The sequence below is a fragment of the Macaca thibetana genome, chromosome 8 (assembly GCF_024542745.1).
Source record: "Macaca thibetana thibetana isolate TM-01 chromosome 8, ASM2454274v1, whole genome shotgun sequence".
Taxonomy (NCBI): domain Eukaryota; kingdom Metazoa; phylum Chordata; class Mammalia; order Primates; family Cercopithecidae; genus Macaca; species Macaca thibetana.
In genome coordinates, this window is record NC_065585.1 from 93375758 (window position 1) to 93395155 (window position 19398).

Below are 19398 nucleotides of genomic sequence, written 5' to 3' on the forward strand. Positions count from 1 at the left end.
TTCTCAAACTCCCGTCCTCAGATGATTCGCCACCTCGGCCTCTCAAAGTGCTGGGATTACAGGCGTGGGCCACCGCGCCCAGCCAGTTATAGATTTTTGAAGCTGGAGGTGACCTAAGAGATTATTTGACTAAGAAACAAAATTAAAATCCCAACACTTCATCTTAAGATTAGGAAGCAAAAGTTGGAAAGGTTTAAGTAATCTGCCCTCAGTTATTTATTAGCAGACCTAGGGATAGAGCTCAGACTCCCCATTGCCAAGTCCATTTGTTTTCCGCACTCCACCAAGTCACCTCATCGCTAGTTTTCCTTTTGTTATACCTTCTATGATTTTCTCCAAATCTCTTTCGCCAGTAGTAAATACAGGAACTCTTCTTTAGCTGGGTGGCCTTCTTTTTTAGAATCCTGTGCTAAAAAATTGAAAATGCAACAATCTTGATATTTTAACATCGAATTAAACTAATTTTCAGTATCAGCTAATCAATAGATCAAGAGTCTTTGCATAATACTGTAGGCATTACAGATGCAATTAAATAATATTCTCAAGTTCTTATTACCAATCTACTAATTTCAGCAAACTCTGCAATTGACACATTTGTTTGTGTCATAAATCAGTCAAAACTCTACTGATAAAACTGACTTTGCACAAAATAGAAAGCATTCTCTTCAACCTGGAACAGAAAATGATTTACCCTCATTTATTTTAGAAATTAAAAACTTACATCTAAGGCGGGTGGGATATTTCCTAAGACAAGATAAGTGATGTACTAAGATTTCATGCCACTCAAATAAAACTTCCTTCAAGTAAAACAATTTCACCAAGAGTCAACAGATGTATATTTTCTACTGGGATTTATTGAAGCATCTGGTCTTGTAATTTCCAGCTTCATACTTCACATTAAGTTCTGTCTTTAAAGCATCAAGTAATTGTAAATACAGTATGTTTTATGTACAAATGTAAATATATTTAGGTTTGCTCGTGACTTTCTTTCAAATAAATTGTGCTTATGTTTGTAAACTAATTAAACTTTAATTTCTTTCATAAGAGACTAATTTTATTACCATCATATTTCATGATGCTGTGGTTGTTTCATGCTGAACCTAGACAATGCCTTCTAAGTATTACTAAAGAAGTAAGATTTCAACAACTCCTATAAAGCTTTAATGAAGCAATTACATTGCAACAGTGATCTCAGGTTTGTCTTTGAAAGTTTTCGCTATTTTTAATAGAACACCATAAGGACATCTCCCACTCTTCTTGGGTCTGTTAGTACCTAATATCTTACATGCAAAACTTGTGGAAATCAAGGTGAGAACACTACAATTGGAAACGGGGCAAATAAGTAGCCCTGAAATGATACAAAACAGGATGAGTGTTCAGTGATATACAATATTAATCAAACTCTACTGATGATGTTGACTTTACATAGAGTACAAAGCATTCCCTTGAAAATAACCCTCTCATAAGTTCTAAGAATAAGTTATCTTCCAAATACAGCATTTTGCATTTATTTACAATCTATTCTATCATAGAAGAAAGAAAAATCTTTCTGTACCAGGATTAGGCAATTCATTAGCAGGGCTTCACCAAGTTGCTTAAGAAAATGGTTTCTTAATACTAGAAGTTTATTTTATCATCAGATAAGTAGGGCCTCTCGGTATTTTTCCATCAGATATGTTCCTCTTAGTATTTTCCCATTAGAAATGTGCCTTTTAGTAAATATGAGAACTGTCTTGTAGCTGATGACCTTCCTTTGTAGAATCTTATGCTAATCAATTACAAATGCAAGAATCTTGACATTTTAACATCAATTTAAGCTAATTTTTCATATCAGCTAATCAATAGGATCAAGAGTGTTCGCATAATACTTTAGGCATTGCAGGTGCAATTAAACAACATTCACAAGTCCTTATTACCAATCTACTTATTTCAGCAAATTTTGTAATTGTCCATTTGTTTGTGCCATAATCAAGGAAATCAAAATTCTACTGATAAAATTGACTTAGCATAAGCATGATGATAAATGATAAAAATTAGAAAATTTGGAAATCCTCATTACATTTGTAATTACTAATATTGTTAAAGTATGACATTGATAATTAATGAAATTTAGTTTCAAATATGTTCCCATAAAATGCAAAATATTTGGTAAACAGGATATATGCTCTGCAGATCACTAGGGAAAACCAACAATGTGCAGTCTAAAGGAAACATTGAAGAACAAAAATCTTAAAATCTTCATAAGACCCAAATGTGCCTGAAGTTTCAGTGCCTTAAGAGAATTGCTGGAAGTCGAAGACTGCTTTATGTATCTAAAAAGCAGATTTTAACTGTATACCATTAACAAGGGCCATACATAAGTAGAATATTGAACATGGTCAAATATAAAAGCATACATCAAAGTTAAGTCAGGCACACAGAAACGGGAGTGGCAATAACAATACACAGTTGAATGTAAGAAAAGCATCAACTGAAAAAAGAAGTTTTTCTCAATCTCAATTTTGAAATAGCTTAGCATCCATTCAGCACAGCTTAATAGAATTGTGTTTGAATATTATTAATGAGATCAATTTGTGAAAGATGTATTTAACTTCGTCCCTATAAGCTAAAATTAACTTTATCTTCAAATATTCATAAGGATTTTCAAATATTGATTATATGCTAGGTCACTAGAAACACTAAATTTCCCAAAAGCAAACTTCATTATCTTTTACCACAATGCAACTAATCTAAAATAATCCAGTTTAAAAGAAAATAGCTACTTAGAATTTTTTTAGTCATTAGACCAAATAAATATTTTATCAATAAGGCAACAAAATTTAAGTTGAATATCTAAAAATACTAATGACATCATTATTATCAAAATTTATGGGTAACAGAGGTAAATACAGAAACAAACTTGTAGTTTTATTAAAAATGAAATAATAAAAATAAATTAACAAAACACACAGCTAAAGATGGTAGAGAAAAGACAGCTAAATAAATATGAATGTTCTGAGAAAGCCTGAATGAAGATATAAGCGGAAGTGCTGAATAAATCTAATAGCTGGCTTAAAAAATAAAAGAGGCAGAAGTAATAACTATAAGAAATTATATATTCATCTAATATCTAATATGTATTATATAGGTATAATATATATAGTACATAGTAACATACACAATAACACAATAATAACATATTTTTTCCAATAATGATAAAGAGAGAAAAATGAAATTGAAAATTAGAAGAAGTTTGTCACCATTTTCTTTCTTAGAGTCCTGAGATATAGGAATGCTTTTTAATTGTATACTTCTTTGTACCATTGTACTCAATAGGCAATCTTCAGCCCTCACTCCCCTCCTACTCTCCTGCCTTTCAGAGTCTCCAGCATGTTATTCCACTCTGTCCATCCATGTGTACCCATTGTTAGCTCCCACTCATAAGTGAGAACATGTGCTACTTGCTTTTATGTTTCTGAGTTATTTCACTTAGGATAATGGCCTCCAGTTCCCTCCACGTTGCTGCAAAAGACATGATTTCACTCTTTTTATGACTGAGTATTAGTCCATTGTATTAGTCCATTTTCACACTGTTATAGATGTACTACCTGAGATTGGGTAATTTACAAATAAATGAGGGTTTTTGACTGACAGTTCCACATGGCTGGGGAGACCTCAGGAAACTCACTATCATGGTGGAAGGCAAAGGAGAAGAAGGCACATTCTTCAGAAGGTGGCAGGAGACAGGGAGAGTGAAGGGGGAAGTGTCTCACTTTTAAACCATCAGATCTCATGAGAACCCCCTCAGTATCATGAGAACAGCATGGGGGAACCACCCGCATGGTCCAATCACCTCCCATCAGGTGCCTCCCTGGACATGTGCACTTAACAATTCGAGATGAGATTTGAATGGGGACACAGAGCCAAACCATATCATCCATGGTGAATATATACCACCTTTTTTAATCCATTGATGGACTTTTAGGTTCATCTCATATTTTTCTTCTTTTGAGTAGAGCTGTGATAAACATATGAGTGCAGGTGCCTTTTTGAAATAATGATTTCTTTTCCTTTGGGTAAATACCCAGTAGTGCGATTGCTGGATCAAAAGGTAGTTCTATTTTTAGCTTTTTACAAGATTTCCATACTACAGTGAATTTTTTAATGGTGAGAACTATCTCCCTGATTCATGAGAGCAAGTTGAGTGCAGTGTGCAGTAGATAGTTGTTGAGATGTCCACACACTAAGGTAACCCTGAGGAGTCACACCCTCATGTCATCCCTTTTCTTTAGTGAGAGCAGAACCTGTGACCTGCTTCTAACCAGTAGAATACAGCAAAGGTGATGAGGTGTCCCTCCTACGATGAAGCTACCTCATATTAGACTCTGTCTTAGTAGACAGAGGGAGAAAGATTCCCCTGCTGATTGTGAGAAAGCAAACCACTATGTTGTGGAGATAACATTTTCTGATTTTTATTTCTTATGGAGAGGGCCTCATGGAAGGGAACTGTGGGTGGCCTCCAGGTGGCCTTCAGTAACACAACCACGAGGAAGTGAGTTCTGCCAACACAGATTCTGCCTCAGATGAGATGAGAATGTAGCCCCACTAACCTCTTGATTGGAGCCTCATGAGACTGAGCAAAGGACCTGCTAATCTGTGCCTGGACTCCTGAATTCTGGCCACGGAAGGTGTGATGTGCTGCGTGTGGTAGTTTGCTTGGGATTCTGTAACAAAGCATCACAAACGGGACAGCAAAACGTGTCTCCCCATTCCAGAGGCACAAAGTCTAAGATCAAGTGCTGGCAGGGCTGGTTGCAACTGAGGCTGTGTGGGAGAATGCATTCCATGCCCCTCCCCCTACTTTTCGTGGTTTGCCAGAATTTCAACATACGAATTTTGAGGGAATACGCAGCAATCCATAAAAATGCGTTTGTATCATTTTAAGCCATTGCGTTTGTAGTAACCTGTTACACTGTGATAGATTCCTAAAACAATTGTAATAAGAAAGTGAAATACCAGTAAGAGTATGAAGAAATATTAATGGGTTGCTACTGGAACCCTCTCACTTCAAAACAATTGTGGGAATAGTTCAGTTCAGTATTGATTCTAATTGAGGTGAAACATCATCTAAGGATATGATGTATTAATATACTCAGTTATTTTATGAGAATTAGAAGCCATTTTGCTATTAATATATGAATTATTAAGAAATTATTTTGGGAAGTTAGCGAGGGTAAAAGTTCTCCGTGGAATTTTCCTTTAATAAAAAGCAGCCCCAAATCATTTCTTCCCTAACAAAAAGCAGTCTTAAAGGTCAGGCTGCAAGCATAGATATGCGTATGTAAATACATGCTGCTAAGAGCCAAGTCCATCCAACATGGCGGTTCCTGCTCCCTTTTTCTTGTCACCACATGTGCGGGTGTCATGGTGGCCGCCAGGTAGAAGCCGCATTTGCGACCGGGTGCGGTGGCTCACGCATGTAATCCCAGCATTTTGGGAGGCCGAGGTGGGCGGATCAGCTGAGTTCGAGACCAGCTTGGTCAACATAGTGAAACCCTGTCTCTACTAATAATACAAAAATTAGCTGGGTAGTGCACACCTGTAATTCCAGCTATGCTGGAGGCTGGGGCAGGAGAATCACTTGAACCCGGGAGGCGGAGGTTGCAGTTAGCTGAGATTGCACCATTGCACTGTAGCCTGGACGACAAGAGTGAAACTCTCTCTCAAAAAAGAAGAAGAAGAAGTTGCATTTGCATAATAAAAGACTAGGGTGGGAGGGCTGGTCTTTTCCTAGGGTGGGAGGACTAGTCTTTTCCTAGGCTATGTAAATGACATACCTGATCAGACCAATCCCCTGGACCCTATGTAAATCAATCACTGCCTCCTCAAGCCTATGTACAAAATTGATTGCATTAGGTCCCAAACCAGAGACCCTCTCTTGGGCGAACAGCTTTCCCAGAATGAGGAAGCTTTTTCTCTTTCTCTTCTTTTTGGTCTATTAAACTTTATTCCTCTAAACCTACTCCTCGTGTGTGTCCGTGTCCTGAATTTTTTCTCGGTATGAGATAAAGAACCAGGGCATATACCCCAGACAACGGAGATGTTTCATATGCAATATGAATGCACTCATTCTCAAAGCGTCCCGCAAATTTATTGTCAGTTTTGTAAATTTGCTCTCAGTTATTTGTACTTTTTCCCTTTTTGCAAGCAAATAAGAGGTGCTGAAAGTGTTGAAAATGCAAATCAGATATATTTTTGCCAATTTAAAAAATCAATTTTGACGTATTTTTAATCTATGGAGTGCAGCATTGGGATACTAGTGTTCCACAGTTGCATAGTTTTGATCAGTTCATGGAAAGACACATGATTGCCTGAGCTACTATAGCTCAGTCTCCCAAACTTGACCTTGTTTATTCACCATGGACTGTCAATCTACTCCAATAAACTGCAATATTCAGACACATTCCTAAAGCAACCTGTTGTCTTGAGAATTTTCTAATTTTATTAAAGCATTTACTGGGCACATGCCACAAGCAGGTGCTGAGGATTAACCGGTAGGTAGGACAAGGCCCTTCTCTTCTGCTCTTCTCAGAGAATGAGAGGAGTGAGACCCATTGTATCCAGAGAGTGTTGAGAGAGTACAATGAGTTTACATCCAACTTGCTCTTGGCAGTTGAGAAAGGCTTCCTGGAGAAGGCTGACATGACATCTATGGCATTTATCAGTCAAGTGAGACCAAATGAAGTTGGAGCAGGATAACTGGCTGTGGATTGTGCATTAGGGAGAAATGAGACTGCAGAGCAAGAAGGTGCTACATAGGGAAGGACCTTGTTTCATTCACTAAGAATCTAGGTCACCATTCACAAAGCAAAGGCAAGAGCAGGGTTGGGGTGGGGGCAACCAAGGCTGCCCTGAATGGGAAGATTCACACACACACACACACACACACACACACACACACACACACACACACCATTATGCCCCTTGAACACGAGTTATCTGGCTGCATCTTCATCCACATCTATTGCTGTCTTCAAAAACCCTATCTGCTATCGCCCCCATGTCATACATAGACCAGAAATTTAAGCTGAGCTAAATTTAAGTCATTTCCTTTTACTTTCCACCCTCCCTCCATCCATTCATTCAGTTAACAAATAATGACCCTATTATTTGCAAGTTGCATAAGCCAGAAATCTAGGAGTTAACCTTCTTCTGTTTTCCTCGTTCTGTGCTGTGGCATTATGACTTTTGAGTCTGACTGTCTGGGTTTAAACCCTGTCTCTTCTGTTGAAAAGCTGTAGGACTTTGTACAAGATAATATAATCTGGATTTAAACCCTGTCTCTTCGGTTGAAAAGCTGTAAGACTTCGTATGAGATAATATAATCTTTCTGTGCCTTAATTTCCTCAGGTTAACAATAGGGAAGATAATATTGAGTATGGGTTATTGTAAAGTTTCAAATAAATAACTCATGTAAAGCCTAAGAACAGAGCTTCAACACATGTAGGTATATATACACATACACATGGATATATATGTATGCATATGTATATATTTATATAAGATAAATATGCATAGGGATAAAATCAAAGCATCTACTATACTAACATTGAATTTAAATGTAATGTTGTTTACTTAACAGCCAAATATTCAGCAATCAAGGACACTCTGCTTCTTTGGCAGTATCTAGGAATAAATAATGAAGTGAATTAAAAGAAATGATGTCAGAACTACAACATTTTAGCTGTCACATTACAAGAAAGCTGCCACATCACTGCAGTCTTGTGGGTTGTTTCTGTTCAGGTGTATTCATCTCTGTATACCTGTGATTTTATATATACGATTCCTTGCTTTGGGGTTCTATTTATACGACCTTAAACAATCTATTGGTGCTTTAAAGTAAATAAATTCTAAAGCTTTATCTTTCTACAAAATAATGAAAGACCATAGATGATGAGAGTTTATCTGCAGAGCCTTTTCTCTACATTTTTCCTTTTTATATGAGAATTGGAAAGAAAGATATTTGGCTTAGCTGGAGATGCTGCATTGTAGTGGGGAGAATACTTGCAACCTATTGAAAATCAGGAACCATGGCTTATCCATTTTTATTTTCTCTACAGTGCCTAGCCTAATACCTTAATTCAGTAAGAACTCCATAAATATTTATTGACAAAAGCTGTGTGCTATTCAGAAATAGAAAGACTGAGTTTCATTTTGTGATTGAAGTTTACTTTCTTTAGTTGTATTCTTCTTAAAAATTTCTATGTATTTTTTTTTTACCCAGAACTGTGAATATTTATGGGTTATTAATTATCAGTAAAGTCCTAAGTTGAGGTAACAGCATAACAGTAGGGGAAAATAAGCACCTGTGGGTCCCTTAGTATAATGTACAGCTTTATCTAGAATATTTTGACTTCATCATTATAAAAGTAGTAATAGGTCGGGCGCGGTGGCTCATGCCTATAATCCCAGCACTTTGGGAGGCTGAGGCATGAGCCACTGCACTTGGCCTCCAGAAATTTTTTATCCAATTATGGTAATATACAACTATATGATAATTAACTTATAAACCTTATAAGAAGGCTTGGATTTTCTTCAGTGAACTGTGTTTGGATTTTATAAATACTTTTTTAATTGAAAACAAGGACAAAAGAAAACAAAAGGTAGAAGTACAAATCAAAAAAGAAAACAAGTAACAATCATAACCAGTTTTCTAGACATGTCACTGTTGTCATTTTGGGATATTTTCATTTTAGTTTATTTCTGGTATGTTTTAATATCAGTGAGTTCATATGTATAAGTTTTACTCTTATTTTGTTTAGTGTTATAGCATTTGCAGTTTGTTGTGTCATTTTAAAAATCATCCTACATTTCATATTCATGTTTGCTTGATAATCTTTCATGTCATATCCCTCTTGAATTTAATTTATGTATGATAAGGTGAAGATGTAAGTTGTTTTCACTTTCTCTTCTTTTAGGAATAACTTGCTAGTTGCCCAGAACAAAAGTACTCTCTCTCTATTTTCCAATTTGTGCTGCCTAATATAATGTGTTAAATTTGATTGCATGGTAAGATGCTCTGGGGTTGTTATCCTGCTTTATTTCTTCAGTCATTTTCCCATCAATATGAAGAATTTTTATTTTTGAACTTCATGTATAATAGTTTTACTATCTGGGAATGTTGATTCCTATATCATTCTTTTTCATTTTCAAAATATCTTAGTTTCCAGACCATCTGTTTTCATATGAAATTTCAGAGAGTGTATTAGGCAGTTTTTGCATTGCTATAAAAAATACCCAAGACTGGGTAATTTATAAATAAAAGCAGTTGAATGGGCTCACAGTTCTATAGGCCACACTGAAAGTCTGGTGCCAGTATCTGCTCAGCTTCTAGAGAGGCCTCAGGAAGCTTTCACTCATGGCCAAGGCAAAGGGGAGCAGGAGGCAGGGCACGTGATGTGATCGGGAGCAAGAGAGTAGGGGGAGGTCCCACGCACTTGTAAACAACAGACCTCCGAGAACTCACTCACTATGGCAAGAACAGCACAAAGACATGAGGGAGCTACTCCCACATCCAGATACCTCCCACCAGGCTCCACCAACACTGGTGCTTACATCTCAACAGGAGGTTTGAGGGGGACATGCATACTATATCAGAGACCACTTTTTAAAGTTCCATATTTATTTGCAACAAGTTTTTCATGTTATTCTCATATCTTTTTGATTGTGATGAAAACACATAACATAAAACTTACCATTTTAACCACTTTGAGGGCACAGTACAGACGTGCAACAGGGGGCATCTTAAAAAACAAATCCCTAGTGGGTATCAGGTGTGCCTGAGACACTTTGAGGAGTTGCCAAATTTCAAGCATTCCACCCAGGACTTTTCTGCTTCTTTCTTCATTGTACCAAGTCCTTAGTGGATAAAAGATGCTGTGCAATCCATGCCCTTACTAAGATTCAACATCACTCTCCCTGGGGCTCCTCCAGAGGCTCTGCAGACTGCTTTGCATCCCACTTGCTGCTGCAAAACAGAGATTCGGTGACATGCAAAAGCAAGTATCTGAGACTGTGGTCACCCAGCAAAATGCAATGGACTAAATGAGTCTCTCTCACTCTCGCTCTCTGCTCTTTCTTCTTGGCACTCTTACCCTCTCTGACCATTAAAGAAATGATCTAGATGAGATCGTGACATCCCATCTCACATGATACTATTGTGGTTACTTCTTTCTCCACAGACTGTAGGAGTAGAGGACAGTTCAGAGAAGTCACACAAGAATCTCAAAAGAAACGCTCAGCTCGAAACAACTATCCTGATGAGAAAGATATGGAGTTAAGTCATCTAAGAAGTAGGTATGTATAGAAATATCTCATTTCTTTAGGCAACTTACTATAGATTTGCTTCAAACCTACAATTTTTTTTTAATCTTTTTTAATAGAGACCACAGTTAACTTATTTACATATAAGATGAACCACATGAAAAGGAGCAAACACAGAATGAGTTCTGTAATGTGTTTGGGTTCCATTTCACTCTGCAGTAGCCCAGCCAGAGCGTATTTGACAATGAATTTTCTCAATAAAGTTCAGAAAACTACATTGCATGATGCTAGTTTTGACCCCTTAAATGACATTATGGGTTGATATTTTTCAGATTCTTTTTGAAAATGTGAAATAGCATATTGTTTGTGAGAAAGGTAATAGTATCTATTTAAGTTAATTCATGTTAAGTTGATTTGAATTCATGAATAGTACATGGCAAGCAAGGCTTGATTTGTGACCAGGATGGAATATTTTTGAATTCTTAGAAAACTGAGAAATGTCAATCTTATTCCTTTGAAATCCTTTAGGACTTCTTTTATGTAGCTTGTATATTAGCTTGATACAAAGTGTTGCTTTAAAAAGTTTCTCCCTACTGTTGACTTGGAAGCTTCTGAAAGCAGAAACATTACCTTGTGCATAGATATGTCCAGTAACTCCTTTTCATTGAATAAGGAGTCAGTACCTACTTGTGAAATTAAGTTACCAAAATAAACATTGCAATTCACAGCTCCATAGGCCATGCAGATTCTTTCAAGGAACCATATATCCTATTTTTGTTGTCCATAGCTGCCTCCTAAGTGGTATAATTCAGCCAAATTCAAAATCCATTTTTGGCATCCATTTCTTCAATTACAGCTGTAAACTCGAACAATATATGGGCCCTGTACTCTAAGATTGAGGAGAGGAGATAGTGTTGTTGGACAGGAAGTGTGAAGGCTTTAGAGTCAGGCACATGGATTCAAATCCTATTTCTACCGCTTCATAACTATGCATGTTATATAGAATTTCCAAATCTCCGTTTTCTCAGCTGTAAAATGGGCATGTAATACCTACTTTTCAAGATTATTGTTTTAACTTGAGGATACAAGTTTTTGTGTTTCATTTTTTGCAAAAACCTTCCTACCTGGGCTCCTTGCCTCTCTTCCATCCTTCCAAATTGTCTAAAATGTAAATCTGATCATTCTTTAAATTACCCACCACTCTCTATGGATGGAAAATAGACTATGTACTGGTTAAGAGCAAGGCCCTTTTTTTTTGAATCCTAATCTGCATCCCAGCTGTGCAGTTTAACAGCTCTGTATACTGTGGACATGTTAAGAACTTTCTAAGCTGCAGTATTCTCACCGGAAACACAGGCTAGTTAAAGTGTCTTATAGAACTGGGCAGTTAAATGACACAAAGTGCACGCTAGCACTTCAACTCCTGCCTGCGCAGAGCAGGCACTAACTACGTGGACCTGACATGGGATTCTCTTTATACAGCTTCTCATACTCATTACTGCTCTGCTCCCAGGTAGAAAGCTTTGCCTTCTTATTTATTTATGCATTCATGTTTGTTTGAGACTACCGGGGATTTTATTCCTCGTATTATGTGCTTTTCAGAGATTTCTAAATGTTTTTTTTTTAATCAGAAATCAACAATGTGAAGTAATTTTTGAGATAAAAGAATCATTTTTCCTGATTAATTTAAATGTTTTTTTTTGTTGTTGTTGTTCTGCACTTCTGCTTTAACATATTTTTCTAAAATAACATGTGCTACCTTTACTATGGAAAAAACCTATTTGTAAATGAAATAACAAACTAAAAATATAAATAATTATGTTAAACGTTTATTCTTATGAATATAGGTCATCCCTCCCCCATTTTTTAATTGAGTACTGATGACTTTTCTTTTACACTTTACTGCATTTTGCAAGTCTTCTTAAATAGCATACACTATTTTTTATGGGTAAAACTTTATTTTTTATATATTTTATTTTACTTTATTAATTTTATTTTATTGTGATAAGAACAACATGAGATCATACCTCTTAATGCATTTGTCAGTGTACAATACAGTATTGTTCATCTGTCCATTGATGGACACTTATATTGTTTCTATATTGTTCCAATTATGAATAACGTTGCAGGTAACATGGGAGTGCAGACATCTCTTTGATATCCTCATTTCAATTATTTTGGCTGTATACCCAGGAGTGGGATTGCTAGATGAAATGGTAGTTCCATGTTGCTTTTTGAGGAGTCTCCATACTGTTTTCCACAGTGGCTACACCATCCCACATTTCCACCAACATTGTATAATCCTCACTAACGCTTGTTATCTTTCGTTTTTTGGTAATAGTCATCCTAACAGGTGTGAGGTGCTATGTCATTGTAGTTCTAGAGGACATTATGCTAAGTGAAATTTGGCAGTCACAAAAGGAAGATATTGCATGATTCTATTTGTATGAGGTATCTAAAAGAGTTGGACTCAGAATGGCAGAGAATAGAATGCTGGTGGTCAGGGGCTAGGAGGAGGAAGAAATGGAGAATTGTTGCTCAATGAGTAAAGAGTTTTACTTATGCAAGACAAATAAGTTCTAGAGATTCGCTGTACAACCTAGTACCCATAGTTAATAAATGGTACTGTACACTTTCAAATAGTTTGAGAAGATAGATCTCATATTAAATATCATCATAAGAACAAACAAAAACCAAAACAAATCACATGCACACATGAAAAAAAATAAGTTAATTTTTGGAGGTGGTGAGTATATTTATATTGAGTACTTTGTAGTATCACAGGTATATATGCACATGTCCAAACTCATCAAAATGTATACATTAAATATGTGTGTTTTTGTGTGTATCAGTTTTACATCAGTAAAGCTTAAAATGTAGTATTGTTGCCTACAAATAAGAGGTTATACCTCTTATTGTCTTCCTAGTGCAGATGCTATATGTCTTGCTTCTTTGCCAACTGTTCTTTTTAAAAGAATGTGAGGAGCCTAACGGCAGCACCCTCACATCCTGCACCCATCTACCTGAGCAGAATGCCTGATGCATGGCCCATACCCACACATACTTGTTAAATTGTGAATACTCTCCTACTCCACAACATCTGGGCTCACCAACATCAGCCACTTCCTTGTGTGCCCACATGTGGTCTATAGACTGTTGGTTATATCTTCATACAGTCATTCAGGCTTTTTCAGGATTAAAAACCTTTGATTAGACATTGAAGATTTACAGAAGAGAGCATTGTGAAAGTAAAATGTCCAACCATTTGCATCAGTATTATCCCTAACAACACTTGTACATTTAAACCTTTTAACACAGTACTGTATAGGAGCTAGCATGTGGTCAGTACTCATTCATGGTGCCTCTAGCTCGCAGTGTCTCAGAGGACATGGAGTTATCCAGTGCCTAAACTACTGCTGTTGGTAACTTTTGTTGTTTTTCTGTGTTTCCCTTTTTAAAATTTCCTGATTGATGTAAACTCTATACTATGTCTCTGATTTATAACTTGTTTTATAGGCTCATAGAATGTACTGTTTCTGGCAAGCCATTTTCTTAGTAAACAATGGAAGACACATTTCAAATAGAGTAAAACAGAACAATTTGAAAGTTATAATGGTTTCTTCACAAGGAGTAACTTTTTACAAAATTTGGAAAAAAATTGAGAACTTGAAACACAGATATCATACCCAATAAATCAAATCTATCTAAAAATATTTTTAGCAATACATCATAATTGTAAATAGAAGGAAATTTCATTTCTATTTCCCAAACTGGTTTTTTGCTTCTGTTTCTTGATAATTTCAGTAAACTCTAAGAAACCTATCTTAAATTCAACCCATGATTTCCTTATATCCTTTTATTATCAACAAGACTGAGCTATTTTGCATCAGGTTAAATGTTAGATTTTCATCACTCATAGTATCCTTATCTTATTTTAGTTCTTGCCATGAATTTATAATAGAGAAAGCAACTTTCCTACCTGGCTACTGGATAACATGTTATATTAAATTTGTCACTGCTTTTTCACTGTTTAAGGTCAAATGAGGAATTCATTAGCAAAAGACATACTTTAAGATCAAAATAATATATCAAATATATATGTAATACAACATGACATTCCCTTTATGTCATAAGAAATACTTTCTTATCATTTTAGATAAATCACATGAACCAGATGTGACACTCTGGATTATCATCTTATCTGCCATTTAATTTTGAATCCCATTCATATCATTTTCCTTTTAAGATCACACAGAACACCAGTCACAATGCCTTGTACCTGCCAAATGACCAAAGAAGATTGGATGGTATTTTAAAATTCTCACACAATTTTATTTTTCAGCATTTTATTTGCTTCTTGTTATAAACAGGCAACAAGATAAAATATATGTGGGTGAAGATGCAAGAAATGTGACGGTTCTGGAAAAAACAAAGTTCTCCCAAGATTTCAGCACGTTTGCAGCGGAAATTCAGGAAACCATCACGGCACTCAGAGAACAGGTTCGTTTTCTCCTCAGATAACATGTCCTTATTGTATGCATTGGAACAACTAAACATAAAAGATCTGTCCAGTAACTCTCCACAAATACAGCACAGTATCAGAATAATAAAAACCTATACAGGGAGTTGTATTGCTTTCTTTGCTTGCTTTTACTTTTGCTTTTTTAAAGACACAGTCTTGTTCTGTTGCCCCGGCTGGAATGCAGTGGCACAATCCTGGCTCACTGGAGCCTCTACCTCTTGGGTTCAAGTGATTCTCGTGCCTCAGCCTCCCGAGTAGCTAGGATTACAGGCGCCCATCACAACACCCAGCTAATTTTTGTATTTTTAGTGGAAATGGGGTTTGGCCATGTTGGCCAGGCTGGTCTTGAACACCTGGACTCAAGTGATTTGCCCATCTTGGCCTCCCAAAGTACTGGGATTATGGGTGTGAGTCACTGCGCCAGCAGGGAGTAGTATTGTAATAAGAATTGAGTCAGGGAAGGAGGGCTTGGGGAAACTCACACTACAAAGAGGCAGAGAGCCTTATCCTTTCTACCTAATGCTCAGGGCTCTGACTGGCACGAATTTGGTCAGCACCAGCTCCACTTGCTGCTTCCAAGTGCCTCACCAGCACTTGTCTGAATAACTGTGAACTTGATGCCTGCTTCATCTGCACAGATGGATATAATTGTTAACAGCACGATGTATATTTTTCTTATCAATTTTTCTTGGAGTAGAGTCAAAGAAGCTTCTTAGGAATTACTGTTTTCTCGGGCTTTCTTTTTCTGACAAAGCTGTGGAAAACAACATTCCCACAACCCGCTCTACTTTTCCTTATTTTGTCAGTTGTTCTGGCTCATGCCTTATTTCATTTTTCCTAAAACTTAAGGATGAATCAACAAGAAGGAAAAGACTTGTATTAGAAATAGCAATGTAGATGTTTTTATTCAAAAATATACGTCTGATTTCTTTTAAGGCATGATGCCAAGCTGTCTGCTTCTTAGATAGTAATGTCACTGTGAGGTATATGCTTTTCTTCATAGCATCAAAGCCTTGAAAGCAGAAAACACTGTAGGGGGATGGACTGAGCCCGGGGTCTGCCATCAGGAAGTTCTGTCCTCACTATTGGCCTGACGCAGTCAATTTATTTAATCATTCAGAACAAGTATCCTCATCTGACCTTCAGGGCTATTGTGAGGATCCAAAGAGATTCTAGAACAGAAGGACTTTGTGAACTACAAGCCCCTTAAAATATGATTGCTTCTTTTGGATGTGAGCACGTCTAGTCCTAGGTGAAGGGGTGTGATTACCAGGTGCGTATGCTTCCCTGAGAGGCTCCCACTGGGAGGCTAAGCTGCCTGCAGCTGCGGTCCATATCAGTGCCTTCACTTGACCAGAAATACTGACCATTGAAATCACTTGTCCAATCTGAATCTTTTTTTGTTTTTTGAGATGGAGTCTCGCTCTGTCGCCCAGGCTAGAGTGCAATGGCATGATCTTGGCTCACTGCAACCTACTTCTGCCTCCCAGGTTCAAGTGATTCTCCTGTATTAGCCTCCTGAGTAGCTGGAATTACAGGTGCCCACTACTGTGACCGGGTAATTTTTGTATTTTTAGTAGAGATGGGGTTTTGCCATGTTGGCCAGGCTAGTTTTGAACTTCTGACCTCAGGTGATCTACCCACCTTGGCTTCCCAAAATGCTGGGATTACAGGCATGAGCCACTGTGCCTGGCCATCCAATCTGCTTCTTTTGTTTGTTTGTTTGTTTGTTCTTTTATTTTTTAGATGGAGTCTCACTCTGTTGCCCAGGCTGGAGTGTAGTGGTGAAATCCCAGCTCATTGCAACTTCTGCCTCCCGGATTCAAGCGATTCTCCTGCCTCAGCCTTCCGAGTAGCTGGGACTACAGGCACCCACCACCATGCCCAGCTCATTTTGTATTTTTAGTAGAGATGGTGTTTCACCATGTTGGCCAGGCTGGTCTCAAACTCCTGACTTCAGGTGATCCACTTGCCTTAGCCTCCCAAAGTGCTGGGATTACAGGCATGAGCCACCGTGCTTGGCCCAATCTGAGTCCTATAAAAATCTGAAAGCCATGAGGCATTGCTTCTAGGTTACCCTTAAGATAGATAGCATGAAATGGTTGGGGTGACTGAGAACTCTGGACGTCACAGAGTCTGCAAACCCTGTTTCATGCCAGTGAGTTAATGTGTGTCAGAGAAGAGAAGTTATAAGAGCAAAGAAAAGTCCTCAGCACTGGGCTAAAGAAGGTGGGCCCGAACAATTTAAACATTAACTCATATATCACTCAACAAACTATTTTTTCATAAATTTAATTTATGGATTTATAGACACAGGTAGATTCCACGAGCAACATTTCAGTTCAATTTCAATTTCATTACATATTGATGGTGATAATTGTGTATCTGATGTGTGCAGTAGTGATTAAAAACATCCCAGAGATGTATGTTTTTAAACATATCCCAAGACTGCAGTAGTTGTCCCTTCTAGGTGTTTAGTAGCATTCTTAGTACTTATCTCTAAATGTATCAAGGTGGAGTGTTTTTGCCTGTTTAGTCGTCTGTCTCTTTCATTCCATTGTTAATTTCTTAATAGTTGAGACTATTTCACAGGGGTATCTTCAGAGCCTGGTATAAAGTCCGTGTTTAAAAATAACCAGTTTCTTTGTGTTGGAGCATGAAAAGTTAGTTCTAGATCTCTCCATAATCTAAGGTGTATGACAGGCTGGGCAAGGTTCCATGAGAGAACTAGAAGGTCCTGTGATCTCTTATAGAGGTCAGTGACTTACTCAAGCTATGACCAGGCTTTAGAGGTGGAAAGAAGTTGCAGCAGTGCCCAGTGCCTCATGTACACTGAGTGACATGTAGCAAATGCCTGACTGATAGGATTTAAACAATAAATAAACATGACATAACACCAGCAATAAGGAATATTGACCAAAGCCAGAAATCAACCCAGGTCATCTAAAGGGGATTGAGAAAAATAAAGAACCCAGGATAGACAGCAATGATAAACTGCAGATTTCCTGGGTGACTGTCAGGTGCAACTAGAATGGGGAGCACCCAAAGATAGATGGGGATGATGAAGACAGACAGACTTTTGTGAGGGCAAACGGTCTTTTGGGATGCGAGAAGCCCTGAGTATTTGTGAAATTAGTACTTACTACTGATCTGTCACTTACTATACTGAGAAATAAACTTTTAATGGCCCACATTGAAAGGTAGGTTGTAACAGTGAGCCTGTTAGCTGGAGAAGGACATTTCTGATTGTCCAATGTATGCCACTTTGTGGTTTTTCTATTACTCACCGGTGTGGATGCAGTAAGTCCTGTGAAAAGTTTGCTCTTTACAAAAACCCTTTGTTTTATGAAAAATGAGCATAGAGATAAAGGGCATGTATATTTCTGGAAGTGAAATTAGACAGCAAAGAAATAGATTAAACAGAATCTAGAATGTTTAAGAGAATCTGTATCCCATAATGGGCCTCATCATGGGAGATTACTAATGTTCTTGAGACTCATCCCTTAGATGCGAGGGGATTCCAAACCTCAGCCAAAGATTTCTAACCTTTACTTCCTAACTCTAGGTGACATTACATTTATGGGCTGCAACATAAGGTCAGTCTTGACATTTCAAGCTGTTGAAGTTTTACCTTTGTTAAGTAACTTTGGAATGTCTAGGAATGATACTTTTTGGTCTTGATTTATTAACCATGATGGCATCAAGCTAACGAAAGTGGTCTGCAAATTTCCATGACATGTTATAGCTCTTGTGTAAGTAGTTGGGTCCAGTAAATTATATTTGTCCTTTTTATTTGATTCTGATTATTGTGAGAATAACACATAATTACATGCAGAACATTTTATTATTTCTATTTAAGATTGTATCTAGTTTACCTGACTGTGGAGGGGGCATGGATATGTGTGTGTGTGTGTGTGAGTGTGTGTGTGTGTGTAGGGTATATAATGAACAATGGGATGAGATATAAGAATTTACACGTTTAATTATTATCAAAATGTTAGTGAGGTCTTCACAGATATTACAAAACTGTGTGCATGCATGTGCTGGAGGTACTACAAATAGAAAAGGTTTTAATAAGAGAAATCAGAGATTCTCACAGCTGTTGGAGCAATGAGAACAAAGGTCATGGAAACAGCTACTGGAGGGAGCTCACCAGGAAGCCATAGCACATCTCAGTCATTTGTGCAGGATCCCCAAACCCAACCCTTCTTTATGCATCTTCTGACAACTGCACTTAGGATACTAACTAACGGCGTCTGCTTCGAAATCTTATATCAGTGCCTCTCATTGGTAGACTCTAACCCAAAACCACAAAAGGAAAGAGATCCAGGAAGCATTTTCTGTTTCTGAGATTGGTGGAAAAGGGTGTGGATGATGACAAGTTGACAGTAGACTAACTAGAGACCATAGTTAAGGAAGATTATTTAGTTCACTGTGACTTGGTAATCAGTTAGGTATTGGAAAGATGGTACATGAGGTCGGAAAAATACTTTGTGGTCACAAAGACAGAATTCCGTTCTGAATGCCAATTACATAAAACAAATAAACAAACTGATATAAACAGAGATATGGAG

General features: G+C 37.4%; 1 protein-coding gene across 4 annotated transcripts in view; it reads left to right on the forward strand.

Moving 5' to 3' along the window:
* The window catches only part of PXDNL (peroxidasin like), a 508264-nt gene that overhangs the window by 466662 nt on the left and 22204 nt on the right, over window positions 1-19398 (forward strand). For all 4 annotated transcript variants that reach the window (XM_050801783.1, XM_050801784.1, XM_050801786.1 and 1 more), the window contains 2 exons: window positions 10221-10335; window positions 14673-14802. In XM_050801783.1, coding sequence (XP_050657740.1) covers window positions 10221-10335; window positions 14673-14802 — 245 coding nt within the window. The remainder of the gene's footprint in view (window positions 1-10220; window positions 10336-14672; window positions 14803-19398) is intronic.